Below are 24,206 nucleotides of genomic sequence, written 5' to 3'. Positions count from 1 at the left end.
TGCTACCAGAGGATAAAAATGCAACGCTTACTGTTTACTTCACTTCACGCCGGCCGGAGTGAATGGTTGCTGACGCTGTGCTGGACAACTCCTGGCTCTGTGTTACAGGCAACTCTCCGGCTGCAACATGCTCCGAGTGGCCGCAAGTGGATTCTAATTACTCTGTCCGTATGTCGGACTTAAATTCTAACGAAAGTGGTAGTCTATAGGCCTATTTTAAGAAAAAAAAAATGCTAGCATGCATTCTGTAGATTGCCAGATGAGTCAGACTTAAATAAAAAAAAATTAAAGGTATAAATAAATTAATTAATTAAAAAATCAGTGCCCCAGGCATACCCAGGCACCGCAGATCCACAACGGGGCACGTGCCCCGGTGAAAAGGGTCTGCCGACGCCGATGCGAGGGTGGTGCGTTATTAGCACCACCCTCTGACCATCTGAGCTTACCGGCCACGTATATAGTTAGGATCAACTCCATTTATTTTCCAGTGTTCATTTGCACAGGGAAAACAACAGTTGAAGTGCAGTATGATTTGGTGAATGAGTCACTATGCGTTTTAGAGATATTTGGTACACATACACATAGTTAAAAAAAAGAACTTCAATAAAGTTAGATATTTCATGGAACAATCTTTCGGCCATGTATTTTAATTGAGAGAAGCTTTTATAAATGATTGGATATCGATAAAATATATGGAGGACCAAACATATATGGAGCCCCTGCGCTCCGTCACACACTCGCTCAGAGACACGGGCAGTGACTGAGACCTGAGCACTTCACCGTGAAACAGCCAGTTAGTGACTCTGTGGAACAGTGGAAACAGTGGAAACACAGAGCTTCTCTGGTCACATCTGCTCAGAGATCAGCGGCTTCATGATCAGAGCAGAGGCTGCAGGTGGTTTGTACCGAGCTGGAGTTTCTGTTTCCTCCTTCTCCTCTCGGCTCGCTCATTGTGCTCAGTACAACACGAGACGTGACGCTCACAGTCAGGACTACTGACAGCTAAATCATCCCAATAAAAAATAACCTTAACTAACCCTCTGAACTTGAACTAGTTCATTTTAAGTGTGAACTGTCTCAACGCTGCAAACAGCTACTGGACACCAGCATTGAAAGGCAGAAGTAGTAGGGCTGGATCATTACACTCCTGTGACCAATCCTGCACGAGACTGCGGTTAGGCCCGCCTTTCTCATTAGCATAAGGACACTGCAAATGCAAAGGAAATGTATCAGGGAAAAAATAAATGTTAAAATATATTTAAGACATTTCTTTTGACATTTCTTTTGGTATTAACATTTATTTATTTATTTCTGTATTTATTTATTTATTTCCATTTTTATTTATTTATTTATTCATTTATTTCTGTATTTATTTATACATTTATTTATTTATTTATTTTTACTTATGTCATGTATGGTCCTCCATAAAAATAAACCTTAGATGAGGAAAGCTAAGACCACGTGCCCTAATGGACAAGGCGCCTGACTTCGAATCAGAAGATTTAGGGTTCGAGTCCCTTCGTTGTTTAAAGTCCCTCAATTTATAAAAATATCTACAGTGTAGTGCCTTAAGTAAAAACGGAAATGGTATATGTGGTGTACGCACAATGACAAAACAACCGACAATTGACTAACACCAAAGCAAGTCTTAGTGTATGAAATTGTTTATCTATTCCATATCTCTTGGATTCAAGACACATTGTGCTTTAAACCAGCATATTATTGTTCACTACTTGGAGAGGATAGTCAGTGAACAAACAGGTGCAGTTACAATTCGGTCCATGCTGGTTATTTCACCAAGTGAGCAATCTTCCTGAGTTCCCTTATTCAGATTAGCTTTTGTGAAATGGATTTGCATCTGTTACTAACAACTGGCCAGTATGGGGCTTGAACCCATGACCTTGGCGTTATTAGCACCACGCTCTGACAATCTGAGCTAACCGGCCATGTTTATAGTGAGGATCAACTCCATTTATTTTCCAGTGTTCATTTGCACAGGGTGAACAACAGTTGAAGTGCAGTATGATTTGGTGAATGAGTCACTATGCGTTTTAGAGATATTTGGTACACATACACATAGTTACAAAAAGAACTTCAATAAAGTTAGATATTTCATGGAACAATCTTTCGGCCATGTATTTTAATTCAGAGATGCTTTTCTAAATGATTGGATATCGATAAAATAAACCTTAGATGAGGAAAGCTAAGACCACGTGGCCTAATGGACAAGGCGTCTGACTTCAAAGATTGAGGGTTCGAGTCCCTTCGTGGTTGAAACTCCCTCAAATTACAAAAATATCTACAGTGTAGTGCCTTAAGTAAAAGCTTAAATGCTCTATCTGGTGAACACACAATGACAAAACCCCCAACACCAAAACAAGACGTAGTGTATGAAGCTGTTTTTCTATTCCATATCTCTTGGGTTCAAGACCCCTTGTGCTTTAAACTATCATATTTTTGTTCACAACTTGGAGAGGATACAGGCAATAATAGTACATGAACAAACTTTAGGTTACTTTCGTAACCCCGGTTCTCTGAGTAGCATGAGTGAGATGTCTCACTATGGGATACGCCCCTCGCGCGTATTCACAGAAGCACTTATTCCAATTCGCCAGCCCTGATAGGCCGGCAGTCGTGACGTCCGCGTCAAGGTGCCGCACCTTAAATACGGTGGATGCGGCGTCACACGTCATTCAAAACAAGCACACCTCTTCTCTCTTTACCCCAGCAGCAAGAAGGGCGGTCTGGTGAGACATCTCACTCATGCTACTCAGAGAACCGGGGTTACGAAAGTAACCTAAAGTTCTCTTTCTTAGCATTCATTTCGATGTCTCACTATGGGATATGGAGACTCCCGTATTGCCAGACAAGCTTATCTCGGTGACTGACCACCAGCCCCCCCCCCCCCTCACTTAAAAGTGAGATCCACATTGGAGCCCACGCTCAAGACAGCGTGGGTCAGGCCAGGGGATGTGACATCCAACCTGTAGTACCTCGCAAATGTGAGGGGAGAAGACCAGCTAGCTGCAGCGCAGATGTCTTGGATAGAGACTCCCTTGAACAGGGCCCAAGAGGTCGCGAGACCTCTAGTAGAATGTGCCCGTAAACCAGTCGGAACCTGAAGGCCTGAGCTGGAGTAGGCCAATGCAATGGCATCCACTATCCAGTGAGAGAGTCTTTGTTTGGTGACAGGTTTGCCCCAGTGGGGCTTAGCCCAGGACACAAACAACTGATCCCCTTTTCTAAAGCTCCTTGTCCTTTCCACATATGTGTGTAAGGCACGGACAGGGCACAGCATGTGTAACCGCTGCTGCTCTGCAGAACCATAGGGAGGTGCCTGAAAAGCTGACAGTTCCACTGGGGAGCATGGTTTAACAACCTTTGGAACAAATGCAGGATTCGGTCTCAGCGTCACCCCAAGGTTCCGTGGGGTGAACCGCATACATGCTGGATGTACAGATAAAGCGTGAATGTCACTTACACGTTTAGCTGTAGCCAAAGCCAATAACAGAGCCACGTTCAAGGATAACGTTTTCATGTCCACGTTATCCAATGGTTCAAAAGGATGACTAGAGAGGGCTCCAAGCACCACTGCTAGATCCCATGATGGTGACATAGTCTTAGAGATGGGCAGCAACCTCCGTGCACCCTTCATAAAACGACCAACCAGGGGGTGTTGGCCCACTGGTTTTCCATCAAATCCAACATGGCAAGCAGAAATAGCTGCCAAGTAAATTTTGACAGTAGAAAATGCCCTCTTTTGATCAATCAAGTCCTGCAGGAAGGACAGGACTGTACCAACTGGACATTGAAAAGGGATTTCCTGTGCCTTAGCACACCAATCCTCAAACAACCTCCACTTACAGTCATAAAGAGACCTAGTGGATGATGCTCTGGCATTCTGAATTGTGTTAACAATATTCTGTGATAATCCAGTCAGGCTCAGATTAAACCACTCACGGGCCAAGCCCACAGGGCGAGGCGCACCGGATGAGGGTGAAATATCTGTCTGCGCGCCTGGGAGAGCAGGTCCCTGCGCAGCGGGAGAGGCCATGGGTGACCGTGGATGAGCTGTCTCACTTCCGCCAGCCAGTGCATGGACGGCCAGTGAGGAGCGATTAAAATTACTGACAGACGATTCTCCCGCACCCTGAGCAGTGTCGGGGGAATCAGAGCCAGAGGTTGAAAAGCGTAAAGCGGGACGCGCGGCCACTCGTGAGCGAACGCATCCAGCCCCAGCGGTGCGCTCTGGTCGTGCAGGGAGAAGAACAGTGGGCACTGTGTGTTCCCCCTCGACGCAAACAGATCCACTGTTGCGCGGCCGAAATGTGACCAAATCTGAGCTACTACAGCCAGTTGAAGTTTCCACTCCGCGTAGAGAGGATTTCCCCAGGACAAAAGGTCCGCACCCACATTCTGAATTCCGGGAATGTGGGTCGCCCTCACTGAGAGGAGATGCTCCTCGCCCCACAATATCAGTCTGCGTGCAAGAGTGTGTAACTGTAGAGAACGCATCTGTGGCGCAGATGAGAGAAGCCACCCAGCGCTGAAAATCTCTCATGTACAGCCTGCCCACCAAGCACCAATATTGTTGAGGCCATCAGTCCCAATAACCTGAGGCACAGTCCGTACGTGACCCGACATGTTATGGCAAAATGAAAGAGAGTGGACCGGAAAGTGTGCACTCTCTCGGCTGACAGGCGAGCCGTGTAGGTCAGTGAATTTAACGTGAGACCCTGAAAGGCAATTTCCTGTCTCGGCGTTAACACACTCTTTTCCCTGTTCACCACAAAACCGAGATCGGCCAGGTGAATCAGTACAATGCTCGTGTGCGCCGCAGCCTCTTGCTCTGAGCACGCCAGCAGCAGCCAGTCGTCCAGATAAGTGGCCACGCGTATACCCCGCTCCCTGAGGGGAGCTATAGCGGCGTCGACACATTTCACAAACACCCTCGGGCTCAGTGACAGGCCAAATGGGAGTACCAGGTACTCGTACACTGTGTCCTGAAAAGCGAACCTCAGATATTTCCTGTGCGGAGGATAAATGGGAATGTGAAAAAACGCGTCTTTCAGATCGATTGATGTGAACCAGTCCCCCGGTCGGATCAAACGTATCAGCGATGAGTGTGTCAGCATGCGAAACTTGTATCTCCTGAGATACGAGTTCAAAATGCGAAGGTCCAGGATGGGACGTAATGAGGTCCCCCCTTTCTTTGGGACCAGGAAATACCTTGAATAGAAACCCTGCAGTCCCTGCCTGTGTGGCACTATTCGTATGGCTCTTTTGTTTAATAGAGCTGATATTTCTTCCCGTAACACCCGGGCCGACTCTCCCTGCGCACAGGAAGCGATGAGGCCGGGAAAACGGGGGGGCATTGTGGCGAATTGAAGCCTGTAGCCTTTGGCCAGTGTTCTCAATACCCATTCTGATGCTGTGCATGCTTTCCAACTCTCTAGCCTCAAAGTTAGGGGGGAGGGAAGCTCTGTCTGACACATACGATCTTTAGGGGCCCGTACCAGCTTCGCAACACCAGCTGAGCAACATCCCGTTCCGGAACGGGATGTTTCACCACAGGTGGGACGCTGCTTCCCCCTTGTGGTGTTATGGGGAACAACAGTGTGCTCTGCACCTCTGTGTTTCGTTGGATTTGTTTTTGTGTTTTTATGATTTAGCAACCCTGCGCCCTCGGCTGTGAGCCTGGATACGTCAGTGGAAAACTTTTTATTAACACAAACTTTGTGTGCGTGCTTGTGAGACATTGATGTGGCGTTGAACAATCCCACATCTGAAACATGTCTCTTCGCCTCTTTACTGGGACGCACGAACTGAGCTCTGGGCCCACGCGTCGCCGAGAGGGATGGGTGGCACTGGGTAATTTCTCCCCTAACACACGTGATAGCTGGGCTGCCAGTGAACAGGGAACGGGTGGCAGCTCCGCTCGCGGTGGGGTTGACCGCTAAGTCGCCTTCTCCTTCCGCCTGGCCTGCTGACTGGTCGACGGGCCCGGTTGAGCAGCCTGGGTTGACGGGGAATAGAAGGGCTTTCTCGACCAAGCGGGCTTCGTTTCCGGGGGGCCGTTGGTGTTCGCACCCGGTTGAGCCCTGGGGCGCTTCGGGATGCGGAAAGCAGGAGCGGCGCTCCTAGAGGTAACCTGAGCGAAAGTCTGCCGGGGGGGCGGAGGCGCCGCGGCAGGTGTTTTCCTCGGAAGGCAGAGCTGTAGCGCCTCATCCTCCTTTTTCTTTGCCTCACAGCGCTTTTGCATTGAGGCGAGGGCGGAGCCGAAGACACCCTCGGGGACAGTAGGCATGTCCAGGATGTCCTCCTTTTCTCTACAAATTGGTCAGATTCAGCCATCTCGTCCTCTCTTGTGACACCAACATCGACATGCACTTCCCTGCCGCCTGTACAGCGCATCGCTGTACGCGTAGGCAGATATCCGCGATTGTGGTGATCTCGTCCCACGCGGAACTTTCGGGCATGTCGGCTATGTCGTCAAAAAGCTCCGCTTGGTAAGCTGACAACATGGAGGTGACGTTGAGAGCCCTCACCGTCAAAGCCGCTGCTTTATAAGCTCGCTCAGTCATGGCAGATTGGAAGCGATTGGCTTTCGTGGGAAGTGTGGGAGCCCTGGACGAGGCAGCTGACAGCCGTGGATGAAGGTGTGCTGCCACCAGGGGCTCCATGAGAGGCATGCGGGCCATGGCATGCTTATCCATTCCTTCAATATCCAAGGAAGACGCACCTTGAATGGTGGTTTTGCTGGAGTAAGGGTTCTGTTTCCATGAGGCAGTAACTTCCTCCAGGAGTTCCGGGAACACCGGGAGAAGTTGTCTCGCAGCCCTCTTTGCTTGGGGTAATTTCTTCCCCTCGTAGCGGGACCTTGGGGCCTCCGCCACGACCGCGGGCCATGGAATCTTCAGTCTCTCTGCAGCGTTTACACACATCGTGCATATCGCCACTGGGCTGGGGCGTAATTGTCCCAACCGAGCCCTTTGCAGGGCTTGGAGAGCTGAGAGCTTGTGAAGGTGGGACAAAGCAGGATTCATAATCCTCGTCGTCACCGTCCGACACCAGGCATCGCCTGGTTGCGAGGTGGAAGGAAGCTTTGCAGCTTGATCCATTTAGCTTGGTGTGCTAAAGGGGAGCGAATTATCTGGAGTGATAGTCGCTGTTAGCTAGCTCCGGTGGCAGGCAGTGTGGTGACCGCAAGCTCCCGGTGCCGTTTAGCTATTCAAATAGAAGCAACTAACTATGGTGAAGGCAGTCGTATCGGTGTTTATTCCACTAGCGTCCGGCGATGGAGGTGTTAGCTCCGGTCTGTGGACAGCAGCTAGTTAGCATCAACGCCGATTAGAAAATTGCTTGTTCGTGAAGCGAGAAGAGGTGTTTGAATGACGTGTGACGCCGCGTCCACCATATTTAAGGTGCGTCACCGTGACGCGGACGTCACGACTGCCAGCCTATCAGGGCTGGCGAATTGGAATAAGTGCTTCTGTGAATACGCGCGAGGGGCGTATCCCATAGTGAGACATCGAAACGAATGCTAAGAAAGAGAACAGGTGCAGTTAGAGTTCAGTCCATGCTGGTTATTTCACCAAGTTAGCAATCTTCCTGACATCCATATTTCAGAGAAGCTTTTGTAAGATGGCATTGCATCTGTTACAAAAACATGGCCAGTATGGGGCTTGAACCCATGACCTTGGCCTTATCAGCACTCGCTCTGACCATGTGAGCTAACCGGCCATTTATAGAGCGAGGATAGACTCCATTTTTTATTCCAGTGTTCATTTTGCACAGGGTGAACAACAGTTGAAGTGCAGTATGATTTGGTGAATGAGTCACTATGCGTTTTTGACATATTTGGTACACATACACATAGTTAAAAAAAAGAACTTCAATAAAGTAAGATATTTCATGGAACAATCTTTCGGCCATGTATTTTAATTCAGAGAAGCTTTTATAAATGATTGGATATCGATAAGTTAAACCTTAGATTAGAAAACCTAGACCACGTGGCCTAATGGACAAGGCGTCTGACTTCGAATCAGAAGATTGAGGGTTCGACCCCCTTCGTGTTTGAAAGTCCCTAAATTTACAAAAATATCTACATTGTAGTGATTTAAGTAAAAACTGGAAATGCTTTATCTGGTGTACGCACAACGTCAAAACCACAAACAATTAACTAACACCAAGACTTACTCTATGAAGTCGTTTTTCTATTCCATATCTAATGGGTTCAAGAACCCTTGTGCTTTAATCTATCATATTATTGTTTACTACTTGGAGAGGATACAGGCAATGATAGTCAGTGAACAAACAGGTGCAGTTAGAATTCAGTCCATGCTGGTTATTTCACCAAGTGAGCAATCTTCCTGACATCCATTATTCAGAGAAGCTTTTGTTGAATGGATTTGCATCTGTTACTAACAACTGGCCAGTATGGGGCTTGATCCCATGACCTTGGAATTATTAGCACCACGCTCTGACCATCTGAGCTAACCGGCCATTTATAGAGTGAGGATAGACTCCATTTTTTATTCCAATGTTCATTTCGCACAGGGAAAACAACAGTAGAAGTGCAGTATGATTTGGTGAATGAGTCACTATGCGTATTTTGAGATATTTGGTACACATACACATAGTTAAAAAAAAACTTCAATTAAGTAAGATATTTCATGGAACAATCTTTCGGCCATGTATTTTAATTCAGAGAAGCTTTTATAAATGATTGGATATTGATAAGTTAAACCTTAGATTAGAAAACCTAGACCACGTGGCCTAATGGACAAGGCGTCTGACTTCGAATCAGAAGATTGAGGGTTCGACCCCCTTCGTGTTTGAAAGTCCCTAAATTTACACAAAATATCTACATTGTAGTGACTTAAGTAAAAACTGGAAATGCTTTATCTGGTGTACGCACAACGTCAAAACCACAAACAATTAACTAACACCAAGACTTACTCTATGAAGTCGTTTTTCTATTCCATATCTAATGGGTTCAAGAACCCTTGTGCTTTAATCTATCATATTATTGTTTACTACTTGGAGAGGATACAGGCAATGATAGTCAGTGAACAAACAGGTGCAGTTAGAATTCAGTCCATGCTGGTTATTTCACCAAGTGAGCAATCTTCCTGACATCCATTATTCAGAGAAGCTTTTGTTGAATGGATTTGCATCTGTTACTAACAACTGGCCAGTATGGGGCTTGATCCCATGACCTTGGAATTATTAGCACCACGCTCTGACCATCTGAGCTAACCGGCCATTTATAGAGTGAGGATAGACTCCATTTTTTATTCCAATGTTCATTTCGCACAGGGAAAACAACAGTAGAAGTGCAGTATGATTTGGTGAATGAGTCACTATGCGTATTTTGAGATATTTGGTACACATACACATAGTTAAAAAAAAACTTCAATTAAGTAAGATATTTCATGGAACAATCTTTCGGCCATGTATTTTAATTCAGAGAAGCTTTTATAAATGATTGGATATTGATAAGTTAAACCTTAGATTAGAAAACCTAGACCACGTGGCCTAATGGACAAGGCGTCTGACTTCGAATCAGAAGATTGAGGGTTCGACCCCCTTCGTGTTTGAAAGTCCCTAAATTTACACAAAATATCTACATTGTAGTGACTTAAGTAAAAACTGGAAATGCTTTATCTGGTGTACGCACAACGTCAAAACCACAAACAATTAACTAACACCAAGACTTACTCTATGAAGTCGTTTTTCTATTCCATATCTAATGGGTTCAAGAACCCTTGTGCTTTAATCTATCATATTATTGTTTACTACTTGGAGAGGATACAGGCAATGATAGTCAGTGAACAAACAGGTGCAGTTAGAATTCAGTCCATGCTGGTTATTTCACCAAGTGAGCAATCTTCCTGACATCCATTATTCAGAGAAGCTTTTGTTGAATGGATTTGCATCTGTTACTAACAACTGGCCAGTATGGGGCTTGATCCCATGACCTTGGAATTATTAGCACCACGCTCTGACCATCTGAGCTAACCGGCCATTTATAGAGTGAGGATAGACTCCATTTTTTATTCCAATGTTCATTTCGCACAGGGAAAACAACAGTAGAAGTGCAGTATGATTTGGTGAATGAGTCACTATGCGTATTTTGAGATATTTGGTACACATACACATAGTTAAAAAAAAACTTCAATTAAGTAAGATATTTCATGGAACAATCTTTAGGCCACGTATTTTAATTCAGAGAAGTTTTTATAAATGATTGGATATCGATAAATTAAACCTTAGATTAGGAAACTAAGACCACGTGGCCTAATGGACAAGGGGTCTGACTTCGAACCAGAAGATTGAGGGTTCGAGTCCCTTCGTGTTTGAAAGGCCCTCAGTTTACAAAAATATCTACAGTTTATTGCCTTAAGTAAAAACTGAAATGCTATATCTGATGAACAGACAATGACAAAACCCCCAAAACAAGTAACAAGATTGAGGGTTCGACTCCCTTCGTGGTTGAAACTCCCTAAAATTACAAAAATATCATGTATTTTAATTCAGAGAAGCTTTTAAAAATGATTGGCTATCAATAAGTTAAACCTTACATCAGAAAAACTAAGACCACGTGGCCTAATGGACAAGGTGTCTGACTTTGAATCAGAAGATTGAGGGTTCAAGTCCCTTCGTGGTTGAAAGTCCCTCAATTTACAAAAATATCTACAGTTTATTGCCTTAAGTAAAAACTGAAATGGTTTATGTGGTGTACACACAATAACAACAGACTAACACCAGAACAAGACTTACTCTATGAAGTCATTTTTCTATTCCATATCTCTTGGGTTCAAGACCCCTTGTGCTTTAAACCATCATATTATTGTTCACAACTTGGAGAGGATACAAGCAATAATAGTCAGTGAACAAACAGGTGTAGTTAGATTTCAGTCCATGGTGGATATTTCACCAAGTGAGCAATCTTCCTGACATCCTTTATTCAGAGAAGCTTTTGTGAAATGGATTAACATCTATTACTAACAACTGGCCAGTATGGGGCTTGAACCCATGACCTTGGCATTATTAGCACCACGCTCTGACCACCTGAGCTAACCGGCCATTTATGGAGTGAGGATAGACTCTTTTATTCCAGTGTTCATTTTGCACAGGGAAAACTACAGTAGAAGTGCAGTATGATTTGGTGAATGAGTCACCATGCATTTTTGAGATATTTTGTACACATACACATGGTTGAAAAAAACTTCAATAAAGTAAGATTATTTATGGAACAATCTTTCAGCCATGTATTTTAATTCAGAGAAGCTTTCATAAATAATTGGATATCGATAAGTTAAACCTTGGATGAGAATACTAAAGCCTGAAACATGCTTCTGCGTTTTCACGGGCCCGTAAGCGCAAGAGCCCTTCCGGGTCCCTTACGTGCTTATGTATCCCTCCTTACGTGCTGACGGGTGTCGACCGCCTTTTCTAAAATTTACGGCAAAGCTCAGCAAGCTCACTCAGCCCGCAAGACTGTGATTGGTCTGCTCTACATCCCTTCTGGAGCTGCATTTCCGGTTTCATGCCCCATAATACCGGCAGAAATCACGGAAGATTTTGAAGAACGAATATGGACCAAATAGAAGAGCACTTGGCAGAAGATATCCGATAGTATGATCACTTGTATAACCTGTCACTGACTGGCGGATTTGTCCGCCAGAAAAAGGCTACGAGGAGCCGCAGTGGCTATGTAAATAAACAATCGACGAAGAAGAAAGAAGGCGTCTCTAAGGTCGTCTCGACAAAAAGCATTACTCCGCCTAGTGTTCTGGCGCGGAATTGCTTTGTAAGACGCGCAACGGTTGGGGAAGCATGGATGAAAACGAGTCTTGCGCCACAGCGGCGTGAAAAGACGCAGACGCAGTCGCAGAAGCATGTTTCAGGCTTAAGACCACATGGCCTAATGGACAAGGCGTCTGAGCTTTTCTATTCCATTTCTCAGGCGAAATTCTCACAAGAACTCAAATAAATGCCCGTCAGATATCAAAACACATTTTGGGGGAATTGATGACAGCGAGAGTGATTTTTATTCTTAAATATTGATGAATGAAGAAAAAATTGGGCTCCAGCAGAAGGGCACTTTTCTCATCCAGGGAAAAGGGCCAGTGCTTGAGCACCACTAGGGGTTTATCTGTGCATGTGCCTGCTGGCAATAATAGTGAGAGAAAAAACACACAGGTGGAGTTAGAAGGTCAAGCCAGCTAGAGCCTGGTCAGCTAACATGTCTGCAAATGAAGCTCCTGCAGACACTGCAACAGGGACACAATGCTACATGATGTTCAGAGCTTCATATACAGCACACTGAGCACGACACTGAGAATACATCTTGAATAGCTATGTAGTTGTAAAGTATGTCAAGTTTGCCATTTAAATTCCTGAAAATGAAAAATAACAGCATTATAGACATCTGCTCAAATATGTTGTCCAGTCTGCTTGTGTTTTCATTTCCTGCCAGGTACAGATTGCGGACATGCTCGGTTCCCTTAAACATGTCAGCAATCACAAGGTTGATCCTGTTCCCATTCAGAGCTAGCTCCAACAACTGACCCTTGTTCCGGAAGGAGCCAGGCTCCACTGCTGAGATGGTTTGGTTGGAGGAGGAGGATAGTGGTTGTTACTCAGAAACATTTTTTATTGCAGGTTTACTGCTTGCAAAGGAATTTGGACCAGCCTTAGATGTGTTCACCATTAGGAGAATAGAGCCTGTCTCATTAAAATCTTCTGTATAGGAAATCAGCTGCTGCCTGAGTTCTCTTCTCTGATAAACACTTAAAGATTAATTTAAGAACTCACAGACTTTATTCGCAATGGTTGTATTAGGTTTTTAGGCTTGGGGTATACAAAAAAAAGGGTGTCCTTTGTGTTCTGTGGTGATTAGAAATTTGAATTGATAAATGAAAAAGGCTGATAAACATTGGTTATCTTTGAACCATAAGTTTGGCGGTTCGGCTCCTTCCAGCTCCTGAAACCGGAAGTGTCAATACACTAAACCCCTGCCCCTGCCCCTGACTGCTGTTCTGCGTGAATGAATGTGAATGAATGAATCAATGTGTGTCTGAATGGGGGAAGGTTACTTGTAAAGTAAAGCTTCACAAGTGTGAAGCAAAAGTGTGCATTGGACTTCTGGGGTTTCATACTACTGGACTACTTGGATGTAGGTTAAGTATATTCTTTAAATAAGCTTCTCTGCTATATTATTATTGTATCTGCTGTCTTGGGTTAAATGATCAGGGTTCCCAAAGTGGGGGTCGGGGAGGTCATAAAGAAAAAACATTTTCCTAAGGAGCAGGTTTCTTTCACTTGAACCACTCGAATGATTCCCTCCTGATCAACAGCTGACTGTTTGAACAATACACTCGTTCACACCAAAACCGTAATATTTCCTCTTTTATCTATCCCATCCGCTCCACACATACCCAACACCTTGTCACAGGGGGCCTCTGGAACTGCCAGTCAGCTTCCCGTAAGACGGACTTCATCTCTGGCTTTGCTACCCAGCAATCGCTTGTGTTGGGAATTAAAGTACCTGTATCTTGTGATTATTTGTGCATATGTATATGAATACAGCTGGATAACTATAGCCTGTGCTCGAACTTAAAACCCTTAATTCTTTATTATATAATCATTCATATTAAATATTGGGATTATTAATTTAACTTTTATAAACTGAGACTGATCTCTGCAGATTGACTTGTTGGTCCCTGTAACTAGGGCGTTGCCCCACGACAATAAGTAATAATTACAGATTGTATTATTCTTAATTGATAATTTTATTGTTTTCATTAATTATTTCTTAATTGATAACCGTATCACTTCTAATTAATTATTTTACTATTCTTAATTGATAGCTTTATCATTTAATTTTAATAAATATTTTTTATTATTTTAATAATCATATTTCATGATTATTAATAATTAGCCAACGTCAAGTCTACCACTATTGCACAACACTTGACTTCTTTGTCCTCACTCTCACTGACCTACCCACTTGTAGGGGTGGTGGTACAGGTTTACTCATCACCCACTGTCTTTTGAATTTCATGCTGTGACAGTTACTCATCCAGTACAATAAACAATATTTGTTCTCTACCGTCCATCAGGTCCTTTTGGAGATTTTTTGGAAGAATAAGATGTTCTCCTATCGAACAGCCGAGAAAATGGCCCTTCACTTGTCCTTCTGTGTGTCTTTAATTTCCAGACAGAAGTCGTCTGACCTACTACTTTTACTTTCCTCCTTTGGTCTCTCACTCAGTCCTCCCTCTCACTCACAAAGCTGGTAACCACCTTCAATATATTTTCACCAGATACTGCTCTACATCTAGCCTCAATGTAACCCCACTTCATGTCTCTGACCACTTCTTTATCTCTTATTCTCTCAAACTAACAACTCTACAACATCAACAAACTCTGTACCTGTCCGTTGCAACTTTCACTCCCTCCTCTCCCTCATCTCGCCGATGCTGATTTATCAGCCCTCCCTTCAACTGACTCTCTCACTCATAAATCCTAACTCCGATCATCAGTAGTGAGACACTTTTACTTTGTCTGAGGGAAAATGTTCTTTTGTCATATACTCTTTATAAGGCTTTCTCTTTCAGTTTCATATGGGATAACTGCTGTATTCAGAGAAGACTTTGTTTAGAGGTGGGTTTCATCTGGTTCCAGTGTCTCATCCAAGTGGCAAATACAGTCCAGCCCAGCCTCTTGAAGTTTACATCGTGCCTCAGTCACATAAGAATGATCTGTTTGACAGCAGAAAAACATCCAGCGACATGCTGGTGCTACACATATAACTATCTGTAGGTTTCCTCACTGAAAAGGTCTGGAAGCACAAGCATCAGAAGTAAATGAAAAGCATACAACAGCTTAAAGTTCTGTAGGTCAACATTGGAGTATGCGTGTAAACTGAGATGAATAGTTACCACAAACAGTATGAGTAATAGTTTATTGTTTACCTTACTTCATCTTCGTTTCATTGATCACAATTCAGTTTTTATTGTTGCCTGTGTAGTGTATACTACTACTACACCTGCATCTGTGCAATGCCAATTAAGAATCATACATTTTGTATTCATATAAGTTGAAAGAGAAACCTTGTAGTAAGTTAATAATCATCAAACTTGACCCATCTTATCATGTTGTTTTTTTCTTAGATCTGAGCTATTAACTTTGTCAACACACTGTTGTTTACTACTGAATTAATTGCTGCCATTGAGACACTTCTGTACAAAGCTGGGACTCGGATGCAGAAGGAAGCAAGGGAGACAAAAACAAAAGTTCAAAATAAAACTTTAATCCAATCCAACATTTCAAAGGTCATACACAGGAAAGCAATCAAACAAAGCAAACAAGTCCAATTAGGGTAAAAGCACAAAATCCGTAATCCGGGCAGTCAAAAACCAGGCAAGCAAACACAAGGAAATTAAAGCTTGAAAGCATGTGCACACAAAGGAGTCGACGACAATCTGACAGAGGGTAAGTGTTAACACAGGGTATAAATAGGGCAAGCTTAATTACAAACAAGGTACAGGTGTGTGGGGAACTACAGGAACTAAAAGCAGACACCATACACAAGAACCGTGACAACAAAATAAAACAGGTAGTGAATTATACCAGATTATCACAGCCAGAGTTTAAAGGTTCAGTGTGTAGAGTTTAGGGACATCTAGTGGTGAAGTTGCATGTTGCAGCTGAATACCCCTCACTTCACCATCCCCTTACAAACATGAAGGAGAACCTTTGGATCCCAGAAAAACTCAAATGGTGAATAGTTTGTACAGTTTGGAGGACTAAAAACATGTCAGCCTCCATAGAGACCAAAATTAAATGATTTAATCCAGGTGAATATTTATGCCGAATGTGAACAGATTCCTCAATGGCGTCAAGAACAGCTTTCAATTACTTTGAGTATTCTTCAGACAGGCGTTTTAGTTGAACCTCATTTTGTTGACTGTTTTTCCAAGTTTTAAGTAACACGTCAGAAAAGTAATTTCAACCAAGCTGTGGTATAAAAAAAATTATTTAAGAGGTAGCTATGACTATAAGAATTTTATTATTGTCATCATTGTCCTTGAATGTTAAAATCTGAAGGGAGCACTAATAACCGGGAAATCTTTTTATTTTGACTCTTTAATGCTTTTTGGTAGTGTTTGAAAAAAATTGTGTATCCATTTCCTAGGATGAAACTGGATGAAACTTGATTCTCCAGGCTGCAGCAAACCACTCGTTTCAGCAAGAAAAACGTTTTGTTCTCTCCACTGTCGCCAAAGTGCTCACTCATTGTGGGAACTATTTGGGTTTCTTTATAATTTTAAAGGTCTTAACCTTCTATGTAAAGTGCTTTAAGATAATGTATATAATGATTTTGCGCTTTAAAAATAAAATTGTGTTCAATTTAAGTTTATTTACACAGTGATACCAAAGATATGTATTTGTGAACCAAACGATCACAATTGAGGCACTATTGGTTGAGCGCTTCTTCTTCGTCTTCTTCTTCCACGTCAGTTTATTGGCGGGTGGCAACCCACATCAAGGTGCATTACCGTCACCTACTGTATTCAAGAAAGAAGGGCTGTGTTGAAGGAATTGTCATGATATGGCTCATTCCGGGCCAGCTCCTGTTGGGATGCTTTTTTCTCAAAGATGGTCTTAGCTCTTTCACTGTTGGAGTCATCATGCAGGACAAAACTGGGTTTCCACGGTTGGCACATGTTCCTGTGTTTTCCACCTGCTGCTCTTGAGAGGCTGACATCTCTGCAGTACACTCGACTCCAGTCCCGGGCTATGTTGATAGAGGTGTCTCGATACAACCAATTCACGGCAGTCTCTGGCGGGCGACAAGCATAGTCACTGGAAATGGTTGTGTAAAAGGGGTTCTGGTGCTTTTATCTCAGCAATGGCTGTACATCTTTCTTTCACTTTTGGAGTCATCATGGGTTTCCAGGGTTGGCACATATCCTTTTGAGAGGCTGTCATCGCTACAGTACCCAGGTTTTCCTTATATTTTCTTCCTGATCTTTATCTCACTGTTTTCATCAGCAGATAGAGTTTCTTCTTCATCTTATATTACATAGACTAAATTTAAAATATTAGTGATGTCTCCTTCAGGGTCGAGGCTTTGAAGCATGCCTCTTGTAAGCCAGGAAGATTTTTGTGAAGCGCGTATCGAGCTTGTGTTGATGACGTATGTGGTGACGTTCAAAGCCTCGCAATATAAAAAAATATAAGGGGCAGCGAAACGCATTGGATCCCCCGACCCCCCCCCCCCCCCTCACATTTTGTGGACTTGATACTTTATTGTGCATTTTTTTGCTAAAAAAAAGAAACTGCCTGAAGCCCAGCACTATGGACATTTTTTTTATTTTTTGATAAAATTATTAAAATGTTTTCCATATTGTACGTGTAACATGATGTCCCTAGTAAACTTAGGAACAGTCACATCACAACCCTCTGCAAAATTTGTTTCCACTTTCCCTTTTGACGCCACCATTGTATCATAAAGACAGAAACCATATTAATAAATTCATAATTTCTGAATTGGAATCACAAACATCATTCATTCATTTATTCAATTAATTTATTCAATTCAAAGCCATGGTGTCATTATAATCACTCATATTACTGGGCCCATTCAATTTAGGGTTATGGTTAGACCTATTCATTAAAGACATCAAAGATATTAAAGGCAATTATTAAAATCTAAAGAAACAGATTACAGGAAAAAATTCAAAAAAGGGAATTCAGAAGGTTTAAAGGACTGGGTGATCCTGCTAATAAGACGAACAGCCAAGAAGAAGTACCCCAAACAGAGCTGGAATTACTTTTTGGCAAGAGGAATAAGGTATTTTAAAAATAAGTGGATATTAAACACCCAGAACTGGTACAAAAAATAAAGCAGTGTCAGAGGGGCATCAAGGCAAACATTGCCAAATATTGCTTAAACATGGATAATAGATATAGCAAATAAATATACAAATCGAAGACAAATCAACAATCACCATACTTCAATGAACTTCTATGGCTTCACTTGTGATCATTCCATTACGTCAAAATCCTCCCCATATTAGTGAAGTTTGACCAGGGATGTTTGACTCTACGCTGTCTTGCTGTTTTCCAGTGTTCGTGGCCGACCCAAGACATTGTTCCAAAAGTGAAAGAAACACAGTGAGTGAAGGATGGAGAGAAAGCAGAACAGCAGCCATGAGCACATGCTGCAGGAAGCTGCCATGTTAAAGACTATGCTGTTGAAACAGAGCACGAAGAGCGGCCTGAACCTGTAAGTACCCCTTGTACTGTTGTTAGCTTTGGTAGAATCTGTGAACTTCATGTAAACAACTGTACTAGCCCACTAGCAAGATCAAAACACTGTAGAAGTTGTTTTGGCTCCCAAAAACATATATTTCCATACCTGAACAACTGCCAAATATTTAATTCAATTTCGGATATAGTTAAAAGTTGGCTTCATTCAACAGCCTTTTCAAAGAGGCAGGGTTACTCCCTCCTCTACAGTTATCTGGATAACTGTGTTCAGCATTGACAACAGAGAGCCTCATATTGGAGAAATAACAGCAAATACCCTATTAAACTATGTAAACATTTAGTCTATTTTCAAAATATAATTTTTATTGATTTTCTTGTCAATTAATCAATTTACGTAGTTGCACTGCAGTGTTAAAGATTTTTCTCAGTAGAGGTGTCCTGATAAACCAGGAAACCTGCTGCACACAAAGTGGTGGTTGTCAGCAGTAAATCAGATCAACTGATTTTGCAAAGTGACGTCAATATGAAGCTACACTCTCACTGAACTGGAAATTTATACCAGTCTCTGAGGAAAAGGTCAATTATATGTGAGAATATAATTTATGTGGGCTTTTTCTCTTTAATGACCAATGGATGATCCAATGCTCAGGAACTGGTGTCGCTCTTTTCTGTTCCAGCTATGACCACCTGACCAGGTTACTAACAAAGGTGATGGATGAGCAGCCACAGGATGCGGTGGACGTGATCGAGGATATTAGTCGTGACTTGAAGCGGTCTTTGTTTGAAGACAAGCAAAGCACCCTGCGAGACCTGCCACACACTACAGCTGCTGAGCTGCTGGCTGAACAGCATCTTCATCTTTTTCGTCAGCCAGAGGACAGTGAGCAGGAGGATGAGCTGGTATTGGCTACATACAATTAAATTGTCCATTTGTCTTAGCAGTATGATGGTGAAATGGAATTTAATTTAATTTGTAACCGTTTTTTAGACATCCTATGAAACCATGCTACATACTTTCATTGGTGGCAGGTGGCAGACACTTTCATTGTCACCTGAAAATATATGAGAAGAATATTTTATTAATCTGACTGATATCTATATGAAGCTAAATATTCATATTATGACTGTGGTTATTTGTCTTCACCAGGAGGGTTACCCTCTTCCTAATTTGAATGAGATTGGCTTCTACCTGGAGCAGGCTGGAGCTGGTCTGGGCAGAGAGGAGATGCAGATGATTTTTCTCGCGCTCAAGCAGCTTGTTGAGTCGCAGGAGCTCCTGCGCTGCAGACTGTGGGGGAAGATTCTGGGGTTAGAGAGCAACTATATAGTTGCTGAAACTGAGAGCAGAGAGGGGGAGGAGGAGGAAGAGCAGATCTCTGAGGAAAAGGAGAGAGAGGCAGAGACTCAGGATCATGACGAGAATGAGGTGAGGAATTAGAACATAGCCAATCAATGTACCAGAAAATCCTCATTAATTCTCAGAGAGTATCTGCCACAGGTGCAGAGAGAACGAGGACTTTGAGTTTTACTCATACAGAATGTTTTCTGCTTTGTATCTTAACACATATTTTCACCAACAACTTTATTTTGAAGATAAAAAAATGATATAAATCTTTCTGGTCTTTGATGGTTATATTTTCAGATGGATCCTCTTCCTCAGTCGAAGGCTAAACCCCCACGAGTATTGCCTAAGGAGCCCGTGGGAACAGGCGTTAACAAGTTTGTTTACTATGTTTGTAAAGATCCTGGTCTTCCTTGGGTGAAGCTGCCGTCAGTCAGTCCTGTCCAGATCGTTGTTGCTCGCCAGATTCCTAAATTCTTCACTGGGAAGCTGGACTCACCAATTAACAGCTACCCACCTTTCCCCGGGAATGAAGCCAACTACCTGAGAGCACAGATTGCTCGGATCTCTGCTACCTCACAGGTCAGCCCCCGGGGCTTCTTCCAGACTGTGGAGGAAGAAAGTGATGAGGAAGATGAGGAAACACGAGACAGCTATGAAGTGAATCCTTATTTCAAATGCATTCCAGCTGCTAAGATGGCTCAGTCTCTGTCCAACTGGGTTCATCATATTAAGCACATCCTGCCGCAGGTACTAGTCTGCTCAAAAGCAAGCTCTTGAAAGCAAGTACCATTCTCTCGGCTGTTGTATGTGTATGCTTATTTAACATGTGAATGTGAACTGTTTCAGGGCCGTTGTACTTGGATGAACATGACCGTGGAACCAGAGGACTCGATTGACGAAGGAGAGGCTGAGGAGAAAGAAGAGGAGGCTGATGAACCTGAGCACGAAGATGGGCCCCCTCTGCTCACTTCCCTTTCTCAAGATGAGGGTCAGTCTTTGTCTTTGATCATTGTTCTGCCAAACTAGGAAGGGGTATGTTAAATGTTTGAAAATACATTGTAAATCCCGAACCACACTCTGTGATAAGTGTCCTTTGACTGTCAAGCTGGTAGGACCCAGAGAGAGGGGTCAGGAGGGTATAAATTCTGATCTGATGATGAACATTTTAGAATTTAACAACAATCAAAGATAAGGTTGCTATCGTGCTTTCAACCTTCGACATACAATTGTCACAACATTTTCAACCTATTCACATTGAAACAGTATAGTGTTACTACCCAATCAAAATAAGTGCCTTTTCTTCCTCTAACAAACTTAACCATACACTGCATGCCGCTAACCCCTGCTCTATTCTTATCATGCAGCCAAGTAGATCAGCTTGGCTATTTGAAACTGTTACATGATGTGAAAGGTTATTTAAACTGTAAAATATCAATGCACATCTTTGACATTATATTCAGCTGCCACATGAAACTTTTCCACTAGATGTCACTAAATTCTACACACTGAACCTCTAAATGAACTGATTGTAGTCACTCTTACACTTAACATTGACTGTTGTAATGTCTTCTCAACCAACCTCAAAGTTTTCTTGTCAGTAGCATTATGCTCTCTAGGACATGTGTTTATGTTTTCGCATTTTTGCACTTCCCTTTCCCTCCCTCCAAAGTCAAAGGTTTTTTGTTTAGATGTTTTAAAAAGGTCTTTGGTTAACACAAGCTCAAGACATGTTCATGTTGTAATTCTACAAATAAAAATACATCAGTAAATACCTGATAAATACATGTTAATATCATAAACTTGTGTTTTATCACAGAGCTTGTTTTACACAATAATCCAAACACCAACTTTATCTTGTCTCAGAAATATTCAGCACCCCTCCCTGGAGCTCAAGGTTGTCCTCCACTCGCATCCCTCAGTATGCAATAGCTGTGCTGCATTCTAACCTCTGGCCGGGGGCAATCTCATATTCTTGTGAAAAGTAAGTCAAAGGATTAGGATACTCTGACCTCCTGAATCTGTTTTCTCTCAGTATACTGAAAGCGATATTGTAATTTACAAACAACCATCTGCTGTCTCTTAATTTAGGAAGTTTGACAACATCTATATTGGATGGGGCCTGAAGTATGTCGGGGAAGGGTACAGCCCATCTGTCCCACCACAACCACAGACAGAATATCCAAGCGGTCCAGAAATCACAGAGGCACTGGACCCAACGCCGGAGGAGGAACTGGCGCTGAAAGAAACTTTGGAAGAGGAGCAAGCTGCCCAGGAGGAGTTGGAGGACACAGATGGAGAGGATGAAGATGATGACTGAGAAAATAGTTACACATTTAAAAAAATCTAAGTTTGACTTTTCAGTTTTTATTTATTAGGCATTGGCCAGTAAATCACTTTAGTTGGCTTGAACACTCATAGCTTAATGAAACAATGTTTCACATGTGGGTCCAGTCACGTCAAGATGGGCGTTCCCGTTTTTATTGTTTCTATGTTTATCCGTTTAGCCTTGTTTGAGTCTTTTCTAGATTCCTGTGGTTTTTTTTTAAATGACCTTCACCTTCATTAAAGGAGGCTTTTTTATATCTTACATATTTCTGCATTTTGGATCCACATGCACACCTTCATTCTGACATATCTAACTGGTCACTAGAATGCTCTAGCCTAAAACATACATGGGGTGACGTACTGACACAAAATGATTTCAACAATGTTCCACTGATCTAAATGTGGTGGCATTATACCAAGAAACACTATGTTCCAACAAAGGCAGAAGAAGAAGACTGCTGATTGAATTAAGCTGAAATGAGTTTCCAAACCTTAAAGAAAAAGGAAATGTATTATTCGATATAATTTTCTCCATAGGGCCCAAGAGATTTGTTCTTGAACAGAATGTCTTTATTATTATATATATTAGATAGCTGTGTAGCGAGAAGGCGTGCTTGTATATCAGAGACCAGGCGAGAAAAACCTACCTCTGGAAAGTGGGTCGCTTTACAGGGAGTTTACAAGGCAACCTAATTGAGAGAAAATGTGGTGGGGACTAATATTCCACAATGAAGTAGGATTTTGTTAGAAAATGTTTTAGCCCAATTAATATTATTAATTATTATTTTTCCAAATAAAATAATAGCAGTGTATGTGAACCCAGATAAAGCATCACAATTCCTAAGTGGGGGTCAGCCCCACAGCTGACCCCCACTTGCACTGGTCAGAGGGCAGAGGGGGGAGCACGATAGTGCAAGGACCCCATTGACACTTGCTGATTATTATGGACCAAGCTTCATATTTGGTTTATGTCATGTTAGAGCCTTTCTGATATAAAGTTATATAAACTATGTTTCATTAGGGGGTTTGCCGTGCTTTTCTCCTGCCACTATTTCCTTTGCCCCTTAAAAAGCTACATCGAAAAAGACACACAGTGCAGCAGTCTCCGCTAAGCTGGTGCGGCTGCTCGGGCTAGCGCTGGCCGCTCAGGCTAGCATTGAGCAAGCTCAAACAGAGGGATGAAGACTCGGTCCTCCATGTACGGGTCGAACAGAGACAATCAATCAAATTCAATCAAATTTTATTTGTATAGCCCATATTCACAAATTACAATTCATCTCATAGGGCTTTAACAGGGTGTGACATCCTCTGTCCTTAACCCTCAGCAAGAGTAAGGAAAAACTACAAAAAACCCTTTTAACAGGGTAAAAATATGTAGAAACCTCAGAGAGAGCCACATGTGAGGGATCCCTCTCCCAGGACGGACAGAAGTGCAATAGATGCCACGTGCAGGAGAACATCAGCAATAATCAAAGTCTCTAGCAGCATTGATGAAGCACAGTCCATGCTCAGCAACCATCTAGACCACGATCCACCATCCAGACCAGACGCCACTTCAGTCCTCAGTCACCGTCCACCGCCGCCCACCAGGAGGACCCATCACAAGCCACCACTGCGGTCCTGGTCCACCGCCCGTGCCCAATGCCAACGCGACACAGGGTCCGCCACCAGCACCACGATCAGCCCACATGACTCAGAATCCGCCACACTGGATCCAACACCGCGACCCCCGGTGCGCGATCCACAAACCGTAATCCATGGTGCGGCCACAGAGGCCCTGGATCTGCGGGTGATAAAGCAAAGGGATTCCGGGGAAGGGGGATAGGGATGGAGAAGAGGAAGGAGAAGCTGGAAAGAGAAGCTCCGTGTGTCATGTGTCATAAAATAGAACAAGTAACGTTCTGGCGCACTAATTAGCTCTAACTATAAGCTTTATCAAAAAGAAAGGTTTTGAGCCTACTTTTAAACGAACAGATGGTGACTGCCTCCCGAACTGAAAGTGGTAGATTATTCCACAGCCGAGGGGCTTGATGGCTAAAAGCTCTGGCTCCTACTCTACTTTTAGAGAATTTAGGGACGACAAGTAGGCTTGAATTCTGGGAGCGGAGTGCTCTAGTGGGTTTATAAGGTATTAACAGTTCTTTAAGGTATAAAGGCGCTATATTATTAAGGGCCTTGAAGGTGAGGAGGAGAATTTTAAATTCTATTCTAGATTTAACTGGAAGCCAGTGTAGCGATGCTAATA

At 43.0% G+C, this 24,206-nt stretch overlaps 1 protein-coding gene, 6 non-coding genes and 1 pseudogene across 7 annotated transcripts; 2 read left to right on the top strand and 6 right to left on the bottom strand.

Moving 5' to 3' along the window:
• Nucleotides 1-1,872: 1,872 nt before the first annotated feature.
• trnai-aau (transfer RNA isoleucine (anticodon AAU)) lies at nt 1,873-1,946 on the bottom strand. The gene has a single exon. It is a non-coding gene; the product is annotated as a tRNA-Ile (tRNA).
• Nucleotides 1,947-3,942: 1,996 nt separating this feature from the next.
• Nucleotides 3,943-5,495, bottom strand: LOC133934128 (uncharacterized; annotated as a pseudogene).
• A 2,936-nt stretch (nt 5,496-8,431) lies between these two features.
• trnai-aau (transfer RNA isoleucine (anticodon AAU)) lies at nt 8,432-8,505 on the bottom strand. The gene has a single exon. It is a non-coding gene; the product is annotated as a tRNA-Ile (tRNA).
• A 688-nt stretch (nt 8,506-9,193) lies between these two features.
• Nucleotides 9,194-9,267, bottom strand: trnai-aau (transfer RNA isoleucine (anticodon AAU)). The gene has a single exon. It is a non-coding gene; the product is annotated as a tRNA-Ile (tRNA).
• A 688-nt stretch (nt 9,268-9,955) lies between these two features.
• trnai-aau (transfer RNA isoleucine (anticodon AAU)) lies at nt 9,956-10,029 on the bottom strand. The gene has a single exon. It is a non-coding gene; the product is annotated as a tRNA-Ile (tRNA).
• Nucleotides 10,030-10,600: 571 nt separating this feature from the next.
• trnaq-uug (transfer RNA glutamine (anticodon UUG)) lies at nt 10,601-10,673 on the top strand. The gene has a single exon. It is a non-coding gene; the product is annotated as a tRNA-Gln (tRNA).
• Nucleotides 10,674-11,017: 344 nt separating this feature from the next.
• Nucleotides 11,018-11,091, bottom strand: trnai-aau (transfer RNA isoleucine (anticodon AAU)). The gene has a single exon. It is a non-coding gene; the product is annotated as a tRNA-Ile (tRNA).
• A 7,115-nt stretch (nt 11,092-18,206) lies between these two features.
• LOC133950838 (radial spoke head protein 4 homolog A-like) lies at nt 18,207-21,953 on the top strand. Its single transcript, XM_062384980.1, has 7 exons — nt 18,207-18,307; nt 18,969-19,191; nt 19,439-19,717; nt 19,934-20,383; nt 20,483-20,624; nt 21,500-21,617; nt 21,725-21,953. Exons 1-7 carry the CDS (start codon nt 18,207-18,209, stop codon nt 21,951-21,953), a joined length of 1,542 nt encoding a protein of 513 aa, XP_062240964.1.
• Nucleotides 21,954-24,206: the final 2,253 nt, after the last annotated feature.

This window comes from Platichthys flesus, chromosome 3 (genome assembly GCF_949316205.1).
Source record: "Platichthys flesus chromosome 3, fPlaFle2.1, whole genome shotgun sequence".
In the NCBI taxonomy this organism is placed as follows: domain Eukaryota; kingdom Metazoa; phylum Chordata; class Actinopteri; order Pleuronectiformes; family Pleuronectidae; genus Platichthys; species Platichthys flesus.
This window is presented reverse-complemented; position numbering and strand designations above follow the sequence as displayed.